The 21,754-nt window shown below is 34.1% G+C and overlaps 1 protein-coding gene across 17 annotated transcripts in view; it reads right to left on the bottom strand.

Moving 5' to 3' along the window:
* Positions 1 to 21,754, bottom strand: part of NFASC (neurofascin) — a 163,995-nt gene that overhangs the window by 58,125 nt on the left and 84,116 nt on the right. For 14 of the 17 annotated variants that reach the window (XM_039341080.1, XM_039341163.1, XM_039341051.1 and 11 more), the window contains 9 exons: positions 15,380 to 15,491; positions 14,537 to 14,721; positions 11,789 to 11,920; positions 9,445 to 9,588; positions 5,162 to 5,273; positions 4,506 to 4,672; positions 2,218 to 2,365; positions 1,350 to 1,474; positions 489 to 524 (listed from right to left, as the gene is read on the bottom strand). In XM_039341080.1, coding sequence (XP_039197014.1) covers positions 489 to 524; positions 1,350 to 1,474; positions 2,218 to 2,365; positions 4,506 to 4,672; positions 5,162 to 5,273; positions 9,445 to 9,588; positions 11,789 to 11,920; positions 14,537 to 14,721; positions 15,380 to 15,491 — 1,161 coding nt within the window. The remainder of the gene's footprint in view (positions 1 to 488; positions 525 to 1,349; positions 1,475 to 2,217; positions 2,366 to 4,505; positions 4,673 to 5,161; positions 5,274 to 9,444; positions 9,589 to 11,788; positions 11,921 to 14,536; positions 14,722 to 15,379; positions 15,492 to 21,754) is intronic. The other 3 variants (XM_039341070.1, XM_039341118.1, XM_039341128.1) reach the window with 1 other exon arrangement.

Raw genomic sequence — 21,754 nt, 5'->3', positions numbered from 1 at the left:
TGGGAAGCAGGCAACTTCTTCATGCTGCAACAATTATGAGAATCATTCCCCCCACACACATTTGCAATTGGCATTACAGTTCCAAAGCAAAGCTATCTTTGCTTTGGAGATCCAGCAAAATATATGGATTGAAAAGGATGATAAAAATTTGTCATCTCCATGCTACAAACAAGAAAACTTAAAGTAAATGCATATACAGGGAAGAGAGAAAAATCATTGTCAATATCAGAATTGTACATTCATCCTAGTAGCCTAAACTAAGTCATAGTTTAATGACTCCTAGTAGTAGGTTCATTTACTTTTACACTCTACACAGCAAGCTGTACAACAGAATTCAAGACCTCTTCCCACTTACGGCAGGTATGACTACTGCTGAGGGATGAGTAGCCCAACCCTAGTTATACTTTCAGTAGAACTTTAAAGTTATTGCAATGAATAAGCAGCAACAAAAAAAATATCAAAGAGATTTATGGATTAGTACTGATTACCTGCGGGTGGGGTCATACGGTTAACAGAAGAAGGAGCTGCAAAGTAAGATATTAGCTGTTTAGAGAGTTAGGGTCAATAGTTAAGCATAAGTAATTGAAGAATTATAGTATAGCTTTTATGGGGTTCTTTTGGTTGACAGAAAACAGATTGCGGGTTTCCTGTGGCATAAAACCAAGCAACCTGGCCTCTAACCAGTAACACATTGTTTGATCATCTGGCTGGTGGGAACAACATAGCTTATATCTTCTGATAATGAGAGTGAGAACTCAGAATTGCTGAAAGGGATAAAGATGAGGAAAGGAAAGAAATGAAATATATGTGTTCCTTTGTTATCAGTCAGTTTAGGTAAAAGGGTACATCAAATAAATGTACATGCACATATTCAAACTCTTGTACAAAGACAAAGGGTTGTACAAACAAAAAACCTGGTACAAAGACAAAAGGATGACTAACCCATATTTTAAATTAAGTTTTAAATCAAACCAGTACTTTGAAGAGACTCCTAAACATATTTAAATTATTTTTTGCATCTCTCACTAGCTTACAGAGAAGACTGAAATATAAAGGAACTACTGTGTTTGATTAGTTTTGAGAGACACATCTTCATTTTTCACGGTTAGGACTCATAATTATTGTGTTCAAGCAGGATTATTTTAAATCGGTAAATAATGAAAATAAGTCAGCCAGTTGAACGTGGTTAATAGAATATTCTATTTTTAAAAGAATTAAGATTGTTTCTTTTTTGCTGTATATTCCATCTTCTATAATCCAGGGAAACAAGTCATAACTTTTGCCTAAATAAGTGGTCTATAATACTTAAAATGCACCTTAAATTCAAGACATTTGAAAGAAAGATTTACCAAGTACAGTGAGATGGGCTCTGGCAACATCCTTGTCTAGTTCAGTGCTAGCCACACAGGTATAATATCCTTGATCTTTTTCTGATACTCCATGTATAGTCAAACCATCTTCTTCTTTCTTCATCCTTTCAGTGGAGAAGCATTACAAGTAAAAACACTATGGGAACACACCTCTCTTAGAAAAGCAGGAATGGATCAATGACAGCTATTGATTAATTAATTAATTATGTTGATATGTTTTCTGAGATTTTTTTTATGACCTGAAAACAGTTTCAGCCTGATAAATAAAAGCTCATTAACTTTCATTAAAGAGACTGAACTTCTGAGAATTTAAAAAGAAAAGTGTTACTTAATTTTTACCAAGTAGATAACTTAAAAAAAAAATGGCTTAGTTTTAAAGTTACAAACCAACAAGCTCAGTTTAGAAAACATATTTTACTGTTTTGGAGAGAAATATAATACATTCTCTATTTTAAATGACAAAGATAAAATTGAAGGCATCAAAAATGTAGTATTTAAAAAGAATTACATATAGACATAAACATGTTTTTTCAGAAGTAAGTGGTGTTTTTAAATGAAGTAAAAGAATCAGTTAATGTCTGGTGAAAAAAAATCATTAATTTTAGAATATAATTTTTAACCTACAGATATCCAACATTTTTTCAGCTATTTATTGCTCCTATTTCTGTAAAAAAAAAACCTGGCTTTTGCTATTACAATTTTTCCATCATCAATTTACTCTTCTTTAAAATAGCAATAGATGTAATTTTCACAATCAAAATGGGAAAATTCTATAATAATTACTTGTATCCTAGAGAAGCTCAATAGGCTAAAATTTTGAGAAATATAAAAGAACGATAAAACTGACCTGTTTCCAAAGTAGAGGGGAATATCATCTTTAAGCCAGGTAACTGTAAGCCGTAATGTGGGGTCATGTCTTGTCAGGCACATTAAGTGAATCGTGGAACCTTTCTTTGGTATAGCATCTTTGGGTCCCTCTGTGATCCTAGTGGGATCTGCAAAGAGTTAAGTAGTAGCCTAGGATTATTAGTGAATTGTTTAATTTATTACAACTCCTCAAACTAATCTCTTCAAGATGTTTGAAGGGAATGAAGTTAGGGGAGGCTAGTTTAGGCACCAGGAAATAGAATCTAATAAAAGAATATAACACTGACAGATTGTCTACTGTTGCTTTATTCATCAAGGAATAAATGACGATAAATCTTGAAACATCTCCATTTCTATCATTTATTTTCTGTGATATTTATAAATCCACTGCTAGACCCTGCAATCCTTCTTATATTCACTAGACATATTTTAATGCATACCCTAGAACCTTGGAGGTGTATTTCAGCTCAAGAGATCCAACCCCACAGATGGCAATAGGTTTCACCCCAAATTAGTAAGACAACGACACAGTCAATAGGTAACCAACCTTTCAGATAAACCAGTAAGAATTCTTTGCTGCTCTTGCATAATCCTTCTCTGCAATTCACAGCATCTGCTCAGATGAGCACACACACACACACACACACACACACACACACACACACACATTTTCTGAGGTTTTTGCGGCTGTTTGTATGGTCTTTGGTTATTCGGGTTTTCTCCCGCGTAAAATTGGAAGTGTGTTGGCAACGTTTCGATGAAGTCCCATTCGTCATCTTCAGGCTGGTGTTTTCAGCTTCGTGCTTCGAGGAGCAAAGCTTTCAGCTTCATGCTTCTAGGAGCAATGTGTGTTCGTAGCTGTTTCTGCCTTTTAACTGCCAGTGGGGGTATGAACTGATTGGGTGGGAGCTTGGCTGTGTTTTGATTGGGTGGAGGTGTGTTCTAATTGGTTAGGGGCTTGGCTGTGCTCTGATTGGCTGGGGGAGTGTTTTGTTTGGGTGGGGGCTTTGTTGTGCTTGGGTTAGTCTGAGTTGCAGGGCGATGTGAGATGGTGAGCTGCATTGCTGTTGTTTGGCTTCACGTTCGTAGTCGTGCCTCATCTTCATGGTGGGTGTCAGTTTGCTTCATGTATGTAGGGGTTTAAAGTGGCTAATGATGCAGCTGTGTCTGGCTTCTGGTTTGTGGTTGTGCCTCATCATCGGTGTGGGTTTGGGTTTGCTTTTTGTGTGGATGTGTGGTGGTGACATCCTGTGTGGTTTTTGTGAGTGTGGGTCTGGTGTCATTCTTTGTGTTAGAGACTCGTTTGTCAATAAGGGCGGGTTTCCAAATGGCTGGTAGGTGGGAGGTATCATCTCGTTTATTCATGCTCTGTGGGCAGTTTTCTATTTCGATGGCTTCTCTGATTATTCTGTTATTAAAGTGTTCAGTTTTGGCGATAGTTCTGGTCTTTTTAAAGTCAATTTCATGTCCTGTGGCTTTAAGGTGTTGGACCAGGGAAGAAGTTGGTTCCTCTTTTTTGATTTGAGTTCTTGTGTTCCTCAATACATGCACTTATTCTTCTGTTGGTTTGTCCGATGTATGTAGTGGGGCAAGCGGTGCATGGGATTTCATATACTCCTTGATTTTCTAACTCAGTTTTGTCTTTGGGGTTTCTTAGGATGGTGGATATTTTTCTGTTTGTGCAGAATGCTGTCTTGATGCTGTGTTTGTGGAGGGTCTTGCTGATTCTGTCTGTGGTGCCTTTTATGTATGGGAGGACGGCTTTGCCATTTTCTTGTTCTCTGTCTTGGATTTTAGTGGGGGTTTCTTTTTGGATTAGGTTGGTAATCTTATTTCTTTGGAATCCATTTACGTGGGAGAAAACCCAAATAACCACAGACTATATATATATATATATATATATATATATATATATATATATATATATATATATATATATATATCCTTCTCTTCCTCCTCCTCCTCCTTCTTCTTCCTTTTCTGCATTCCTTTTATTCTCTCATGAGTATCCATGGACTGGATAATGCAAGTTTGAGGATCTTTGGTCCAGTGTTCAACAAGTAGCAAAGGTTTATAGAACTTATAATTGGAGTGATCCATTTAGCTGTAATTTAATGTGCATTATTCCTGTTCTTTCCAATTTCCAACTTAAGCTTCACTAAACATCACACTTTCTTTATACTTGGGATATATGCTATGGATGGAAAAAGCATCTCTCCCCACTATTTGGAAAATACTTGTGGTTTGCTGAAGCAGAAGCCACCTTACCTTTTATTTCCAAACGAACCTGGTTCTGTGCTTTGCCCAGAAGATTGGTAGCCACACAGGTGTAAGTTCCCTGGTCTTCTTTCCGAGCCCTGATGATTTCCAAAGTTCCATTCTCATGTGCTTTATAGTTGCCACCATGCAGTGTACTTCCCTGGCCATTCTTAAACCTCATGAAACAAGAATAAATCATTTTAAATATTCAGTATGCAGACCACTAAAACAGGTGGGTCCAACCCATGGCCCACAGTCTGCATGAAGCCCTAGATAGTTAGTAATGTGGCCTCACAAGATCATAAACTTTTAACATTATTATGTGATTTATATACATTAATGATATTATATATTTTATATGTGACCCAAGGCAATTCTTCTTCATTTGAAGTGGCCCAGACAAGCCAAAACTTTGGACACTCATGCACTAAAGGAATTTCTCCCTCAGCTTCTCCAACTGGTCTATGATTTATTTGAAGGATATATAAATCTTGATAAAGTATATCTACTTTTAATAATGGCTACCTTCTCCTTCCAATGAATATTAATAACTTGGAAATCTGCTAATTTTTTTAAAAAAATGTGTTATTTATTAACAGTAATATAAATAAGGTAAAAAACAGATATATATTAAAAAGATGCTGTGGTAATAATAAAATTCTCACCATCGTAATGTGGGGATTGGGGATCCAAAGAACGGACAGTCAAGAAGAGTCCGGTTGTTCTGAATCACTTTGATCAGCTGGTTACGAGGGGCAAGGATCCGAGGAACAACATCTTAAAAAGACAAAAATACACGGTGTGTAAACCAGTCAGCACTGTTATTTTGCTTTACTGCAAACATTCTATACCAATGTTTGAATTTTGAGATTTAGGTTTTTGATTGGTTAGATTTTGCCTGAACTTTTCAGATACTTTAAAGGCAAAAACGAAAATGAAATATTTCATAAATAATATTTATGAACATTTTATTTTTAAAAATTATATTTTGTTGATTGTGATTTATAGAACTGTAGTGTTTTTTCCCTATAGTTGGGAAAACTACATGGTTATTCTTATTTGATATATTTGTATACCAAAAATAATAATTTCCTAGGTAAAGAGAAAAAAAAAACCCTAGGAAGATGACTCATTAATCCAAACCAAGGCTAGTTGGTAATCTGTTGTCTACCAAAGGCAATTATAAAAGGAAGAATCTATTTTAAAATTAAATAAAACCTCTGGCTCTAGTAGTTGGAATCTCTATTGCTATCTAATTAAGTGTGGGATCATATGCTAGGTACACTATAAAAGGGTCTTTGATATATTTGCTATATATCAAATTTTTCTAAAAAAAATTTTCAAGGACATAGTAAAGAAAAAAAATCCTATGACTATCTCAGATGGGACTGGATTGGAAAGATTTAGTTTATTATTATTCTGCACTTTTGGCTCTTTATGATATCTTCATTCATAATTCAGTTAAAATAATCAAGTCTTTGTGCATTATAATCTATAGCATTTTACAATCTGATATAATACCTGCATATATATGTGTGTTGTGTATAAATAAGCACACACATATATCTCTTTTGAATACAGATTATAAGATTTTTTCAAAAATATTGGCAAATAGATTAATGCGAGTTTTGAAGCAATTGATTCATAGTGATCAATCTGGATTTATAACTGGAAGATATATGAAATATAATGTTAGACAAATTGTTAATCTAATTGACTATTTAGACAAGAACAATCAAATCCCCGCAGCTTTGATTTTTTTAGATGCTGAAAAAGCTTTTGATCAATTAGATTGGCAATTCTTATTCAGAGTAGTATAGGAAATGAATTTTGGGGATAAATTTTTATCTGCCCTTAAGGCTATATATCAACAACAATCTGCACAAATCATAGTTAATGGGGGATTAACAGAAGCGTTTAAAATTGAAAAGGGTACAAGACAGGGATGTCCTTTATCACCATTGTTATTTGTTTTAACAATGGAGATTTTACTTATCAAAATTCGGGAGTCACCTTGTATAAAGGGAATAAAAATAAATAAGAATGATTATAGGTTGAGAGCTTTTGCTAATGATTTGGTTGTGACATTATCTCAACCGACAGATTCGGTTAGGGATTTGGTTGAAATTTTAATTCAGTACAGGAAGGTTTCTGGTTTTAAGGTAAATAATAATAAGACTAAAATATTATTGAAAAATATGTCTATGAAGGAAAAGGATATTATGGTTAAATTAACAGGTTTTGAAATAGTGAGAAAGGTTAAATATTTAGGAGTATATATAACAGCTTCTAATGTTCAATTGTATAAAAATAACTATGAGACATTATGGGTAAAAGTGCAAAAGGACTTAAACGACTGGAAAAAATTACAATTATCTTTGTTGGGGAGAATCTCGGCAGTTAAAATGAATATACTTCCAAAGTTTCTTTTTTTATTTCAGATGATACCTATTTTGAAAAAAGATGCTAATCTGGAGGAATGGCAGAAGGGGATTAACAAATTCATATGGGCAGGGAAAAAGCCGAGAGTTAAATTCAAAATTATGCAGGATACACGGGAAAGAGGAGGACTAAAAGCGCCTAATTTAAAATTGTACTATGATGTGGTGGCTTTAACACTGATTAGTGATTGCCTCAACTTAACAAATAAAAATATTCTTTCCCTTGAGGGATGGGATTTATTATATGGATGGCACGTGCATTTAATTTATGATAAAAAAGTTGATCAGGTTTTTAAAACCCATATTTTGAGAAGTGCCTTCTTGCATGTCTGGAAGAAATATTATTATAGGTTAAATTATAAAATCCCAATTTGGGGGATTCCTGGACACGTGATAGAGGGAATATCTAGGGGAGTAAATTTGGATAAGATTTCTTACAAGGAATTACTTAGTTTGGTTGGGCAGCATTGGCAATTAAAGCCCTTAACTGAGTTGAAGCAAGAAAATATTGTATATTCTTGGTTTTATTATAATCAATTGTTAGTGAGGTGGAGTATAGATCAAAAGGTTGGTATCACTTTAGAAGATGTGAATTTGGTAAAACAGATTAAACATCAAAGTCGAGCTCATATAAAAAGAATTTATAGTGCCTTAATAGAATTGGACTCTGAAACGGAGTTAGTTAAAGATTGTATGGTCAAATGGGCTCAAAATATTCAAGATCTGATTTTATTGGATACATGGGAGACAATCTGGGTTAGAAATGTAAAATTTACTCAAGCGCAAAATTTAAGAGAAAATTTTTATAAAATGTTTTATAGATGGCATTTGGATCCCCAAAAGTTGTCTCGCATGTACCCGAATTTACAACCCAAATGTTGGAGATGTGGAAATTTAGATGCAACTTATTTTCATATTTGGTGGACCTGTAGAGATATTAAAACTTTTTGGATTAAGATTTGGTGGAATATTCAAAAGATTTTTAAGAGAAAGATAAAGTTTACTCCGCTATTATTTTTGTTGGGTATTATTGTAGATTTTGATGTTAAAGAAATCAATTTGATGTTGAATCTTATAACAGCTGCAAGATTATTGGTGGGGCAATATTGGAAGAAAAACTCACTGCCTACTTTGGAAGAATGGATACTTAAGGTGTCTAATTTAGCAGAAATGGCGAAAATCTCTGCCTACTTGAAGGACCATTCACAAGAAAGATACATTATGGTTTGGAGAAGATGGATTGATTATATTCAAAAGAAGTATGAAACTGAAAAGTATTACCTTGCTTTTGAGTAGATTTTAGATAATTATTAATGGTTTTAATTATATTATTATTTTTGTTTTAATTTGTTAATATTTGTTTTGAGAAGGAGTTAAAGTGTGTTATGGTTTTGATTGATAGTATAGTTGGTTTATATTAGTTAGATTATGTTTGTTTATTTGTTACCCTGTAATCAGCTTTGGGAAGTGGGGCACGGGGGGCAGGGGTGGGGAGGGTTTATATTGTAATAAATTTGTAAAATTTTTAATAAAAAAATAAGCACACACACACAGTGACACACACAATACATATATATACACATACACACAAACACAGACAATTTTTATGACATAATTTTTATGTTATAAATTTTTTTATTACATTTTCCAAATTTCAACTTCAGGAATCTAGGTCAAAATTCCAGGATCCAGACTCTTGGGGTTGAAATTTGGAAAATTGTATATTAAAAAAATATAAAATTATTATAAAACAGTTGATGACATAATATAAAATATCACAAAACATTTCGTGTTTTAATGTCTGCCTGTGGTACACAGTTCCACATGGACTATTTTCAAGACAGATACATCTCTGTATATATTTCCTCTGAAGGAAATATCAATAAAATGATGACCCAAAGGGTCTCAGGTTGTCTTATTTGTTACTATAACGTAATATGTATATGTATATTAGGCTATGAAATGCCATAAATCAAAATGCACAAAGATGGATCACTTTGACCTGAATTATGTATGGAGACATTTTGATACAGACATTGAATTCTGCACTGATGCTTTTAAACAATTCAATTTCTAATTCCACTAAATCATAACAAGAACAATTTGATATATTTATATTTTCTTTTCATCTTTGAAAAGCTTTCCTTTTATTTTAAATATTAAATCAATTTGTTGTCCTTAACAACTGTATACCTAAACAAATTTTCACATAATTTAATCAGTGGTTGGGATTATTATTTCAGTAAACCATGATATCTTAACATGATTTCTTTGTATTCAGAGTTGAGCCATTGTATTATGTAAAGCAGAATATAACAGCTCTTTCAACAAACCATCTTAAAGTCATTGCTTAATCACAACTATAATGGATATTACTTCCTGGTAAAACACAAATAATTTAATAACCAAACAATTGTAGAAAAAGAGGAAATTACTTTAAAGGTTGTTAAAGCTAAACTGCATGAACAAAGGTAAAGAACTGAGAACTTTGTCTGTTCAGTGCTTACCCAACACACTAACAAATGCATTGGCTAACAGATACCCATGTTCATTAGAAGCGTTGCACTGATATACACCACTGCTGCCACTCTGGATGTCCCGAAACATAATGGTGTCTCCAGTAACTTCACGGCTGGGATTGGGAGCAGAACCTTGGAATCAGATGGACATAAAATTAAACTATAGCTTTTATTTCTTTTTGTTATAATTTATATCAAATGGACACTACAAAAGCATTAAAATTAAACAATCAATCTCATCTGAGGTGAAGAAACAATGGATGGAATTTCTCTCTTGATCTGGACATACATATTATTAAATATTGAGGATGAGAACCATTTTAGAGTAGTAGTTCCAGTCATGCTGGTCCATAGAACACCTTATTTTTCAATCATTAGATCTAAATCTATATATTACATTTCTGTTCAATATTTATTTCAATACATCTTTGTTTCTATGGTCTATCATTGAGGTTGTATATCTAAGAAGGAAATATCCATTATATTGACAGTGTACCAAATTATTCCAATTTATGTTAATATAGATATAGATAATATATCAGCAAACTTAAGTACAAGCAGAAAAACTCTTATTGTTTCTTTTTTACTCATTGCAAGGGCCTCAGTATGAATTGATTTAATTAAAAAAAGGTCTCTTTCCTTTCATTTTAATTACTTACAGATAGCAATAGCAATAGCATTTATAATTATAGCCCTCCCTGAGCAGTTTACAGAGTCAACATATTGCCCCCAACAATCTGGGTCCTCATTTTACCGACCTCAGAAAGATGGAAGGTCAAGTCAACCTTGAGCTGGTCAAGATTAAACTCCTGGCAGCGAGCAAAGTTAGTCTGCAATACTGCATTTTAACCAATGCGCCACCATGATTCGTTTAGGCAGGTAGCCTTCAACTTATGACCACAATGGAGCTGGGAATTTCTGTCATAAGTCATGACTATCATAAATTGGATCACCCACATAATTAACCTGATTTTATGACGGGTTTTTTTTCCAGCACTCATTGAGTGAATGTGGCAGTTGTAAAATGAATGCACCACTTGTTAAGTGAATCCCATGGTTGTTATAGGCATCCATTCATCAAAACAGGCCAGAAACTAGTAAAAAAAAATCTTTGTAAATCAGTCATGTGACTGTGGAATGTGCAAGATGGGCTTGTTGCTAAGTGCCCAAAATACAGTCACATGCCACTTTCAGAGCTCCAGAATCAGAGCCATTTTTTTGAAGGAGCCCATTGTAACTCTGAATGATCACTAAGCAACCAGTTGTTAAAGAAGAACCACCACCTGTAGCTAGCTTTTGTTTGGTTTGGCTAAACATTCCATGACTGTGCCTTTTGATCTCATCCTTAAAGCATCACCCAATTATGCTTATACTAACTACTGCTGTTACATGAATCAAGTGCCCCTCAAATTTTTGAAAAAATGGGAGTTTTTTTTTTTAAAAAAAGAAACAACAACAACAACAACAACAACAATAAGACAGTATAGCTAGCTATTTCAGAGAGCTGCCCTACTAAATGATTGTGGTCTGCAAGCATTCAATAAGTTCTTATGTCTCTATATAGAACAGCAACATTTTAGAATGAAGCAGGAAACTTCCGTTGCTCATGCAGACAGGAAGATTTATGTCTTTACAGAATTTGGAATGCAGAAATATGGTAAATTTATAAGCAAAGAAGAAAAGGCAGCATAGGGCAGAGATAACTGAGAAAAAAAAAGCAAATCTCAGAACCTCTTAAGAAGGCTGAGGATCTATATAGAAAAATATGATAATATCAAGACCACAGTAAGCCATGTTTGTTTATGAGTGCATGTTATGTTTAAGGTCTAGCTAAAAAGAGCAAATGATCTTGTGTAAATGTCATTTAAACATCAATCTTAAAAGCCACTTTAACATCTTAATTTAACCTCCTGTGAAATACAGACAAAGTATAGAATCACAGATATACTGTAGCGTATAAACATGCCAACAATCAATTATTTTTAATAACATAAAACAAATATTTTCAGGAATTAAAAATGCAAATAAGCATTGACTAAAGTAGAAATGAATTGACTCCTCTGGAGCTCATATTTTATACTTTGTTGATATCAGCAATCATTTAAAAATTTGACCTGCCCTTCAAGCAATTACGACTTGAGGCAGTAAAAATAGAATTAATCCAGATAATCATCAGACCTCAGAGTCACCGGAAGAAAGGAAGGAAGGGAGGGAGGGAGGGAGGGTGATTACCAGCAGTTATTTGAGAATATCTTTACCTCACTTCTAACTATAATGAGGTCAAGAAACATACTGTAAATCTTTCAAATAATTAGACTCTGTTCTTGCTTACTTTCTAGAAGTTCTCCATTCACAAGCCACTGAATTGAAGGTTTGGGGTTACCATTGGCACGGCAAAGCAGTCTTCCATCTTCACCAGGAGCCAGAATAAGGTTCTCTGGTTCATCCAACCAATATGGGGAAGCTTTAGAACAAAAGTGATAAATATAAAAAAAGATGCTATAGCTGTCATTATAGTGATTCATTGGAGAAAATATGGATATGAAAGAAAAATAAATAAAAAAAGAAAAACTACAGGAAAGGTGAAATGACTACAGGAAGACAAATTATGAGTTTTGTATGGAGAAGTACTAGAAGATAGTACAAGGCACAGAAGTTGCTTGGAACATAGTGAACACAATTATGTTACAGACTAGTTGCACTTTTTTCACAGAAGTGGTGTCCTTTGCTGTTCATATAAATGGGATAAAGGATGGTAATGTTCTGTAAATACATTTATAAACTTTTCTAATGACTGGAAGCTGAAATGAAGCAAAGCTTCCTTTCAGTTAATAATGACAGTTAATAAACTAGTAGACCAGCAAAATGCTGTGGACGTAGTATACTTAGATTTTAGTAAGCATTTGATAAAGTAAACCACAACCTACTCCTCGGTAAGCTAGGAAAAGGTGGAGTAGACAACATCACCACCAGTTGGATCTGCAGCTGGCTGACAAACCATACTCAATGAGTAGTCCTCAATGGCACTACATTCACATGGAGAGAAGTAAGCAGTGGGGTACCAAAAGATTCCGTCTTAGGCCCAGTACTCTTCAATATCTTCATAAATGACTTAGATGAGGGAATTGAAGGGAAACTCATCAAATTTGCAGATGACACCAAACTGACAGGAGTAGCCAACACCCCATAGGACAAACTCAGGATCCAAAAAGATATAGACAAACTTGAAGAATGGGCCTTATCCAACAAAATGAGTTTCAATGTGGAAAAAGCAAAGTTTTATATTTAGGCAGGAAAAATCAATGGTTTAAGTACAGATTAGGCGAGACCTGGCTCAAAAACAGCAACTGTGAGAGGGACTTTGAAGTCCTAGTGGATGATCACTTGACTATAAGCCAGCAGTGTGCAGCAGCAGACAAAAAAGCCAATACAATCCTGGGTTGTATAAACAGAGGCATAGAATCAAGATCATGTGAAGTATTAGTACTGCTTTATAAAACCCTAGTAAGACCACACCTGGAATACTGAAGCCAATTTTGGTCACCATATCACAAAAAAGATGCTGAGAGTTTGGGAAAAAATCAGAGAAGAGCAAATAAGATGATCAAAGGCCTGGAGACTAAAACATATGAAGAACGGCTGCAGGACTTGGGTTTGGCTAGTCTAAAGAAAAGAAGGAACAGGGAAGACATGATAACAGTATTCCAATATCTGAGGGGCTGTCACAAGGAAGAGGGGTTCATGTTGTTCACCAGAGCACCAGAGGGAAGGACGAGAAACAATGGTTGGAAACTGATCAAAGAGAGAAGCAACCTGGAATAAAGGAGAAACTTCCTGATAGTGAGGACAATCAGCCAGTGGAACAGCTTGCCTCCAGATATTGTGGGCACTCCATCACTGGAGATTTTTAAGAAGAGACTAGACAGTCACCTGTCTGAGATGGTTTAGGTTCTCCTGCTTGAGCAGGGGGCTGGACTAGATGACCTCCAAGGTCCCTTCCAACTCTATTCTATTCTATTCTATTCTATTCTATTCTATTGGGATGATCCTAAAATAAGCAACAATCTGTACATATTGAAAGCAAGTTAATCAGAACAAGAATAAAAGGCAGCTGGAGATCCTCTATTTTTGCTACTTATTAATTTACTTGCATAGAATATATAGAAAAGGGGGAAGAATTGTGGGAAACCTTTAGTTTTTGAGGGCCTGAAAAATTTAGTGATATAATATTTGATCTTTAGGGCATATAAATGGGAATGTATTTGAAAAGGTCTCATAATTTGAATACACTTTGTTTATGTCTCATTCTTTGAACTCTTAAAAAGCCAGTTTATTACATTTATTTATGTATCAAATTTATATAACTACCTATCTTACAAGATGTGGCTTTGGCAGTGTAGTAACAAAGATATACAGTAATAAACATGTAATACAATGGTCATTAGAAAAAGTTTAAAAAGCACAAGGCACTCAAGTGATTAGATTAGCAAGGGAGCCACTTCCCCTGGTCCCCAGGCCTGATGATATAGCGGATCTTGAGAGAACTTCTGAAAAATAAGAAGGGATGAAGCTGACCTCACTTTGGGAAGGATGATGGTTGTGTTGGTGGTGAATCTTCCATAAAGTAGTCACTATGGCAGAGGAGGTATCAGTCTTATCAGGTAGACCAAAGGGGAAACATGGCCAAATAAGCTAATTCTACTTTATTACAAAGCTGCATTAACAGAATTTAGCAAGTCTGCCATCACTATTATATCCTGATAATTTAGGCAGGCTCCTTTTTAAGACACTTGCTCTACCCACTATGTAGTTGTGGGTTATGGTCTCTCTTATCTGACTGTTCCCCAATTCACTGTACCTAAGGAACAATGACAGTTTTATGTTTTCTTCCACTTGGCTGAATAAAGATATGTAGGTTTGTGTTCAAAACAGTAATTTGCTACTCAGGAAGCATTCTAATACCATGTTCCCATCACATGGTTAGATTGCCCCCAGAAAGATTTCCTATGTAAGCCTCCTTCACTGGTCTTTTGTATTACCAGCTGCTGGAGAATAAGAAGGCACAGTAAATGTGACTTACCTTTCACTTTCACCAAGATACTATGGCGACTAATGCCCACTTTGTTGGAAGCTAAGCAGAAATATTCCCCAGAATCTTCCTCAGAAACATTTGCAATATGAAGAGCCTTGTTAAAGTTTTCCAACTTGATCCTGCCTGATGGGAGATCACCACCCTTTTTGTGCCACATGATACCTGGCGTTGGACTGAAGGAACCAAAAAAAAAAAAAAAAATCCAGAAGATTTAAGCATTTGATGCCAATATTTTTCCAACATGAATTATGTATTATAAAGAAATTTTCTGGAAACTTGACCTCAAAATATTTGTTCTCTCAAAATGCCTGCCAAACAACTCTAGAGGCAAGGACATCAATGAGAAAAGATTAGAAATTAATTATTGAACATATTCATGTATAAAATTAAATTGTTAGTTTTTGGCTCCTGAGACTAAAGATCTCAGATACTATCCTGTGAGAGAGTTTTCTGTGAAATGTTTGAGAGATATACCAGCATAAACAACACCAAACTAGATGAATCAATTTATCTGACTTTCTGGGTAACATGAATAACTTGAAAACTGTGTTATATATAAGTGTGTAAGCTCTGAAGCTTGGATAATATCACCACAACAATTTTTCATCACTTGCTCCCCCTGCCCATAAACATCAATGATTAATCCCACTAAAATTATGTTTTTGAATTTTATCATTTGAATTATTTTCTTTTCGTTTTTGTGAAACTATCTTTTATTTACCAAACCAAAAATTATTAAGAATAAGCAACTGGCTGTGATTTTATCTCCAAGAATTTATACCAGAATATATTTGACAAACCATGGTTTCCCTGATCCCAACTGGTACGTACACTCCTGAGGCAATGCATTCCAGCAAGAGGTCTTCTCCTCTTAGCACCGTCTGACTGCTTGAGGTCCCAATAGGGTACATGAAGCTGGGTTGCCTTTCTGCAATACCTCGGGCTGAAATCAGGACATGAGGGAGGAAAAATATAGAATTGTAAATCCTTCTCCAAAGGGCAGTGTGAAAATGAAAGACAATAGGAAACAAGCAAATTAGAGAATATTTGCAACATCCAAGATCTGATGTGGGAATCTTTAACAAGATTGGTAAAATACTAAAATGGAACAAGGTTTCAGTGGAAAAATCAGACAACGGAATAGAGACATAATGGAATGGAATGAAGCAGTAATAATAGTTGTAATAATAAGTTACTTTATTGACAGCAAAAAAGATAAATATTTAACATATTTCAAATTTAACCATGTGCAAATTTGATGTTTAGAAAAAAGAAATTCAAAGTTTCATTTTTTCAAAATAAAAATACTGCAGAAATGTCCCTATAAAGTGTCATTTTATACCTGTTTGTGGAGATCACAATTACCTATAGTATTCAATAAAATTCCAATGCTATTTCAAAAATATTTGTGAAATTTACAGTGGGAAAATATGAATTAGAAGAAACAACTAAAACAATTAAATCAAATGTTGTTAAAAAACATTATGTAATAAGATGTTCAATATTATGTGCTGAGTCTCATGGAAACTGTGACATTCACTTAAACCTGATTGTGATTCATCCTTGCTCAAGTGAAAAATTTCATATTTTGATACTAAGCTATTGAGCAAGCCATTCCACTGAGCCACGGATTCTTCCTTCAGCCAAAGGCATGTTCATAAGATACTTCATTGCACAAGATATTTCACAAAATATTATAAAGGGCATAAGACCTGGGCATTTGTAAGACTGCCTCTCCACAATTCTCTTTGGCCATCCTGAGAGAGTTGGTATATTCTGGGACCTATCCATTAAACAATCACATTATAAAACCCAATAGGCATTCCTTCTTTATGTAGCTGTGTCTATCCTCAAAAATATTCCCTCCATGGTCTGTATGGCTCCAATTCAATTGATCTTTAAGATAGAATTAAAGACCTAGCTCTTCCCACAGGCACCAAGTTAAGGGTGGAGTGTGATCCCACCAATTGTATAGTAATTGTGGTACATAGAGGGGGTCATTCCCCCTCAATGTGTTCTTGGTATTTTGTATTTTACTTTTATTGTTTTAATCCTCTGTAAGCTGGTTAGAGTTGTCAGCTACTGGGTAGTGTTAGAATTCAATGACATAAATAAATTCTATTTCAGATGTGCTACATCAGGTGTCTCCAACCTCTTTATCTTTGGCTGGGGATCGTGCCATGGTCCATTAGGAACCAGACTGTGCAAGCAGAGAGCGAGCATGTGAAACCATCCCCCCCCGCCACTGCCAGTCCAGAGCCAGAAAAGTTGCGGAGTGCTGTGCTGCACACTTCTTTTCCATGCTCACAATAATGAATATAGCCTTGTTTGTACAGCAAAAATTTTAAAACTCAACTTAACCAAGCTAACTTATATTGGGATCCACTTGGTCTGTGACCACAAAATAAATTATATATATATTGGGATCCAGAGAAACTAAAAATATGTCAACTTTGATTTTTACTGATCTATATTTTAAGAAAACTATTACACTCAATTAGTTCATTGATATTTCATTTTTAATGAAATATTTACACTTTCTTTGTATAGCAAATCCAGATTATTTTTAGGATCTGTTTCAGAGGAAAAAAATGTCACAAAGAAGGAGCTACCTCGACATTAAAGCCAGTAATTAAGGGTTTTTTAACAAGAAAATTGTCCCTTATCTATAGCAGAGAGCATAAAAAGCTTTAGCTTAAAGCAGTTATCTTCGTTAAACTACATAGAATGAAAAAAAATCAAGAATCTGATTATCCACTTTAGCATTATAATATGATGAAGTAGCACTGAAAATCAAGGACTGATTACTGATTTAATATGAAGGATTCAAAGTACAACATTGGCAAAAGCGTTCTAAGATTGGCAAAATCTTTTGGTCCCAAAACCATGGCTTTATTAAATGCTTAATTGAACTTAGATCTAATATTAAGTGGATCTCAATTTAATGGGGTGCAAAGGAAAATATAATTAATTCCATAGATCTAAATGACTCTGAAGAATGGAAGCATCTCTGTGTTAGGTTACAATATTTGAAACTGACATGATTCCAAATATCAGTTCTAAAGACTCTGTCATTGTGGATGCCTTAATAAATCATTGGATGGAGTTCTTGCTTTTGATTTGTGCACAAATATCAAAATTGAGCTTGTTATATGACTAAATATTGTACTGCAGCAAACACAACTATATTTCTAAATAATACTTATGATTTCCCCCTCAAAGAAATATGAACTCTCGGGGGAAGGAAAATAATTGAACAAAAGAAATAAAAGATTTCTGCCCGTGATAAGAAGTTAATTCACAGTTAATTTGATGAGCAAAAATAAAATGCCATACCACTATACGCATTTCATAAAAATTAAATTTGAATTCATCAAAATAGGTTTCAAAACAAGAAGACAGCTGACATAAGATCTTTTAAAAAAAGCTGTTATGTGGAAAGAATCTTGAATAAATGGTGTCATAAAACAAGCAATTATTCCATGCTGTTCAATATGGACTCATTTTGTTAATTAAATGAAAATTACCACAGAGAGTGACATTTCCCTAAGCTCTGTGCATGTGAATGTGCACTACATATGTGCACTACAAAGAAATATTTAAAGCAAGACAAAGGACAAATATAAGAACTGTAGAAAGGTTAAGACAAACATCTGAGCAGAACAGTTACAAAAAAATTGGCAGGTGAACAGAAAAAATTGCAAACAGAACAGGTTAAAAACTTGTATAAAACTTACAGATAAACAATTAAGATACAAAGAGGCAGTAGGTATGTTATTTTTAAAATATTATTTATTAACTAGATTTCTATTCTTCCTTTTCTCTAGAAGTTCAAGATAGAAACATGAGATTTTTTTTTCTCTTTGGAACCTGACAGGATTGTGTTAATAAGTGTTAAGAGAAAGAAATGTTTGCAATTAATCATTAATTAACAGCATCTAACAGAGGGTCTTTATGTGTTAGAATGCTGAGCTAAATCTTCCTATGTGATAGGGCACAAATACATACATTTGAGTTTTTGGTTTAGAACAGATTTCTACTGATTACTATATAATGGAATTCTGTATAAATATCTATCCTATTTATGAGTATGGATGCTGATTTTCTCTTTCTCTCTTGCATACATTTGAATGCAGGAAAGAAAATTGAGTTGAAAAAACAAATCACCCAGAGCCAGAAATTATTTTGTAGCTCCTACATAAACACAAACTACGATCAATACTTTTATTAAAAATGCCAAGAGGCTTATTTATTCATTTATTATTTCAGGTTTATTCATAAACCACAGAGGAGAAATAGGTAGCATTACTAAATATGCTAGTGTGTAATTAGTTAATTATTAAGTTAATAGATTACTGATGTAAATTAACTAGTGTGGATCTTTGAAGCACATGTTTAAATTGCTTAATCGACCTCTGACAGTTGCTGTACCTCTTTTTGCACACAATAGTTTCCAGTTCTAGACAGTTTTGAGTTAAGTTTAGAAAACATTCCTGCCTGAACACCTAAAAAGTTGCTGCTACTTAATAAGACAAACTTGAGTCAGAAGAATCAATGAGTTGACTTGGTACAAGACATATATTCCTATGAGATTGCTCATGAACGTCTTCCAGATTTGATTGAACTTATTAATCAATGACTGCTTGTAGGAAATTTTCAGAGCAATTTACTTTGAAACCAATAGGGATTGTATGAAATAGCTAAATTATTCTTGCATACTGAACTTTACAGTTTTGCAGATATTTAGATCAATGTACAGATGAAGACACTGAAATAGAATAGTTCTAGAAAGAGTATCTGTAAACAGCACTTTGGTGAATACATTCCTGCCCATAAAATAGGGCAGTGACAACTTCCCAAGATATTTACAGGTAAATTGCTTATTCAATTTCCAACGAAAACTTTGATGAAATAATACACCGATATGCAAATAATTATTTAAGGGGGTGTTTTTTTGAAGTTTAATTAAAGTGAAGCATTTCTCCAAAGCTTTGCCAATCTAAATGGATGCAATTTAACAAAGCATCCATCTTTTCATAGGGTATGTACTGTTGAATAATCCTAACATTGTTCCTCTTATTGCTTATACTCTATGCACACAGATTTGTCTCCCTAAGCTTCCTGCAAATCTACCTATTGCTGAAACAATTAACAATTAAACAATGAAATCTAGTCAGCTTTGCATCTATCACAATAGGCAAGAGATATACAGCTGTGAATATAACATAGGTCCTCTTAATTGGATTTATAAAATGTAATGGAAAGAGATTATATGTTACTAAATTCCATGATTCTGACCAATGAGATTATTCATATATTCCTATGAGTAAACTTGTTTTGTGAAAAAGCCAGAAGATTGAAGAACAGAACATTAGCCTTAGGATTAGGGGCTTAATCTTAATTAATTTTTGTCAAAATAAAATTTCTACAGTAATGTTGCTCTAGTTTTGACAGAGCGGCAGTGAACATTTTCATGGATTAAAATTAAACATGCTTTCCTTTGGCATGCAAAAAGCTAAAATACACACTAATCCCAAACATTCTATTTTTTCACAGCATAAGCATATATGAGGGGCAAGGATAAGTATACGTGCTGTGTCCCCTGACACTGCATCCTCCATAAACTGGAGAGGAAATAACTACAGGAGAGCTTTCTCTACTTATTTACAGCAGTGGTGGGATTCAAATATGTGAACAACTGCTTCTCTGTGTAGATGCCGCTTTTGGAAGTCCATTCTGGGCCTGGGCAACAAAAAATTAGCTACCAGTTCTGCAGAAGTGGTGCGAACTGGCTGAATCCCACCACTGATTTAGAGTAACCATTTCATAAATAATCTTGATTTTCCAAAATTATAACTTGTTAGAAGAGCCTATTAATATTAATACAGTTCTTTGTTGCAGAATGTCGAAAATGATGGGACATCAATTGGGCAAGAGATACATATATACGTTTCCCATCTTGGAATAATTCAGGCATTACATGAAAGTATAAAAATGTGCAGGATTCTTGTGTGGGTGGTGTGTATGTGTATGTGTGTGTGTTAAACTTAATTATTACTGTCCACCTGAAGCCTATTCTTTCCCTTCTCTAGTCAAACTCAAGGATGGAACAGAATTTTTTGGTAATTTGCAAATTCTGCTACATCATATGCAAAATGTGCAAAAGACTGATTGATAAGCTCAGCTAATCTTGTGATTTGTTCTTTTTTATATCTAACATGTATTTATTGTTAAGTTTTGTTTTGTAATGAACTTTGCAAAAAAGATACTAAGAAAATGAGCATGTGTACAGGTAGTCCTCGATTTATGACCACAATTGAGCACAAAATTTCTGTTGTTAAATGAGACATTTAAGTGAGTTTTGAACCATTTTATGACTTTTCTTGCCTAAGTTGTTAAGTAAATCACTAAAGTTGTTTATTTAGTAACATGGTTGTTAAGTGAATCTGGCTTCCCCATTCACTTGCTTGTCATAAGGTCACAAAAACAGATCACATGACCTTGGGACACAGCAATCATCATAAAAATGAACCAATTGCCAAGCATCTGAATATGAGATTCATTATCAATTCGTTCATTATCAATCTCATTATGAGATTCAAGAAGATCTGGAAAATGTTCTTTTGCTCTTCCAAGAAAGGATGAAATACATTGGATACATCATTCATTTGAAAATAAATCCATTCATTTCAACTTAGTAGGTGTATAGTTGCAATCTGTGCATTTATTACTAATTCTTAATAAAGCAATACTTTTTATAGGATGAACAAATTTGTTGTACTAGACAATCCTCAGGTCATCCTTTCAGAGATATTTCCGTACCAGATTCCACAAAGTCTTCAACAATAACAAGAGCTTCTAATGTACTTCCATCACTGGAAAAGTTCTTTAAAATCCAGGGAGATATTCAGTGATATATCTGACTTGAAACTGGCCTAAGTTGAATGTATAGTCAGTCAAATATCAGCAGCTGACCACAGGAAATGTTTTATGACAAGTTGTATTATGTCATTAATTTTTTTACGATCATTTTTAAAGTCATAAAGTGTTTTATAAAGTTTGCCATGGTCCCAGGCTGGATATATTCTTATTCAATTTCTTATAACTTGAACTGAAAATAAACAATTCGGCATTAGCCGTGTATTTTTAGAGAAACAAATTTGATTATATTTTGTAATTTTTCAAGCACTAAGAAATGAAAATAGA

The sequence above is a fragment of the Crotalus tigris genome, unplaced genomic scaffold (assembly GCF_016545835.1).
Source record: "Crotalus tigris isolate CLP2741 ecotype Arizona unplaced genomic scaffold, ASM1654583v1 scf7180000017550.10884619, whole genome shotgun sequence".
NCBI lineage: Eukaryota > Metazoa > Chordata > Lepidosauria > Squamata > Viperidae > Crotalus > Crotalus tigris.
Note: the sequence above shows the minus strand (reverse complement) of the source record. Positions and strands in the feature narration are given on the sequence as shown.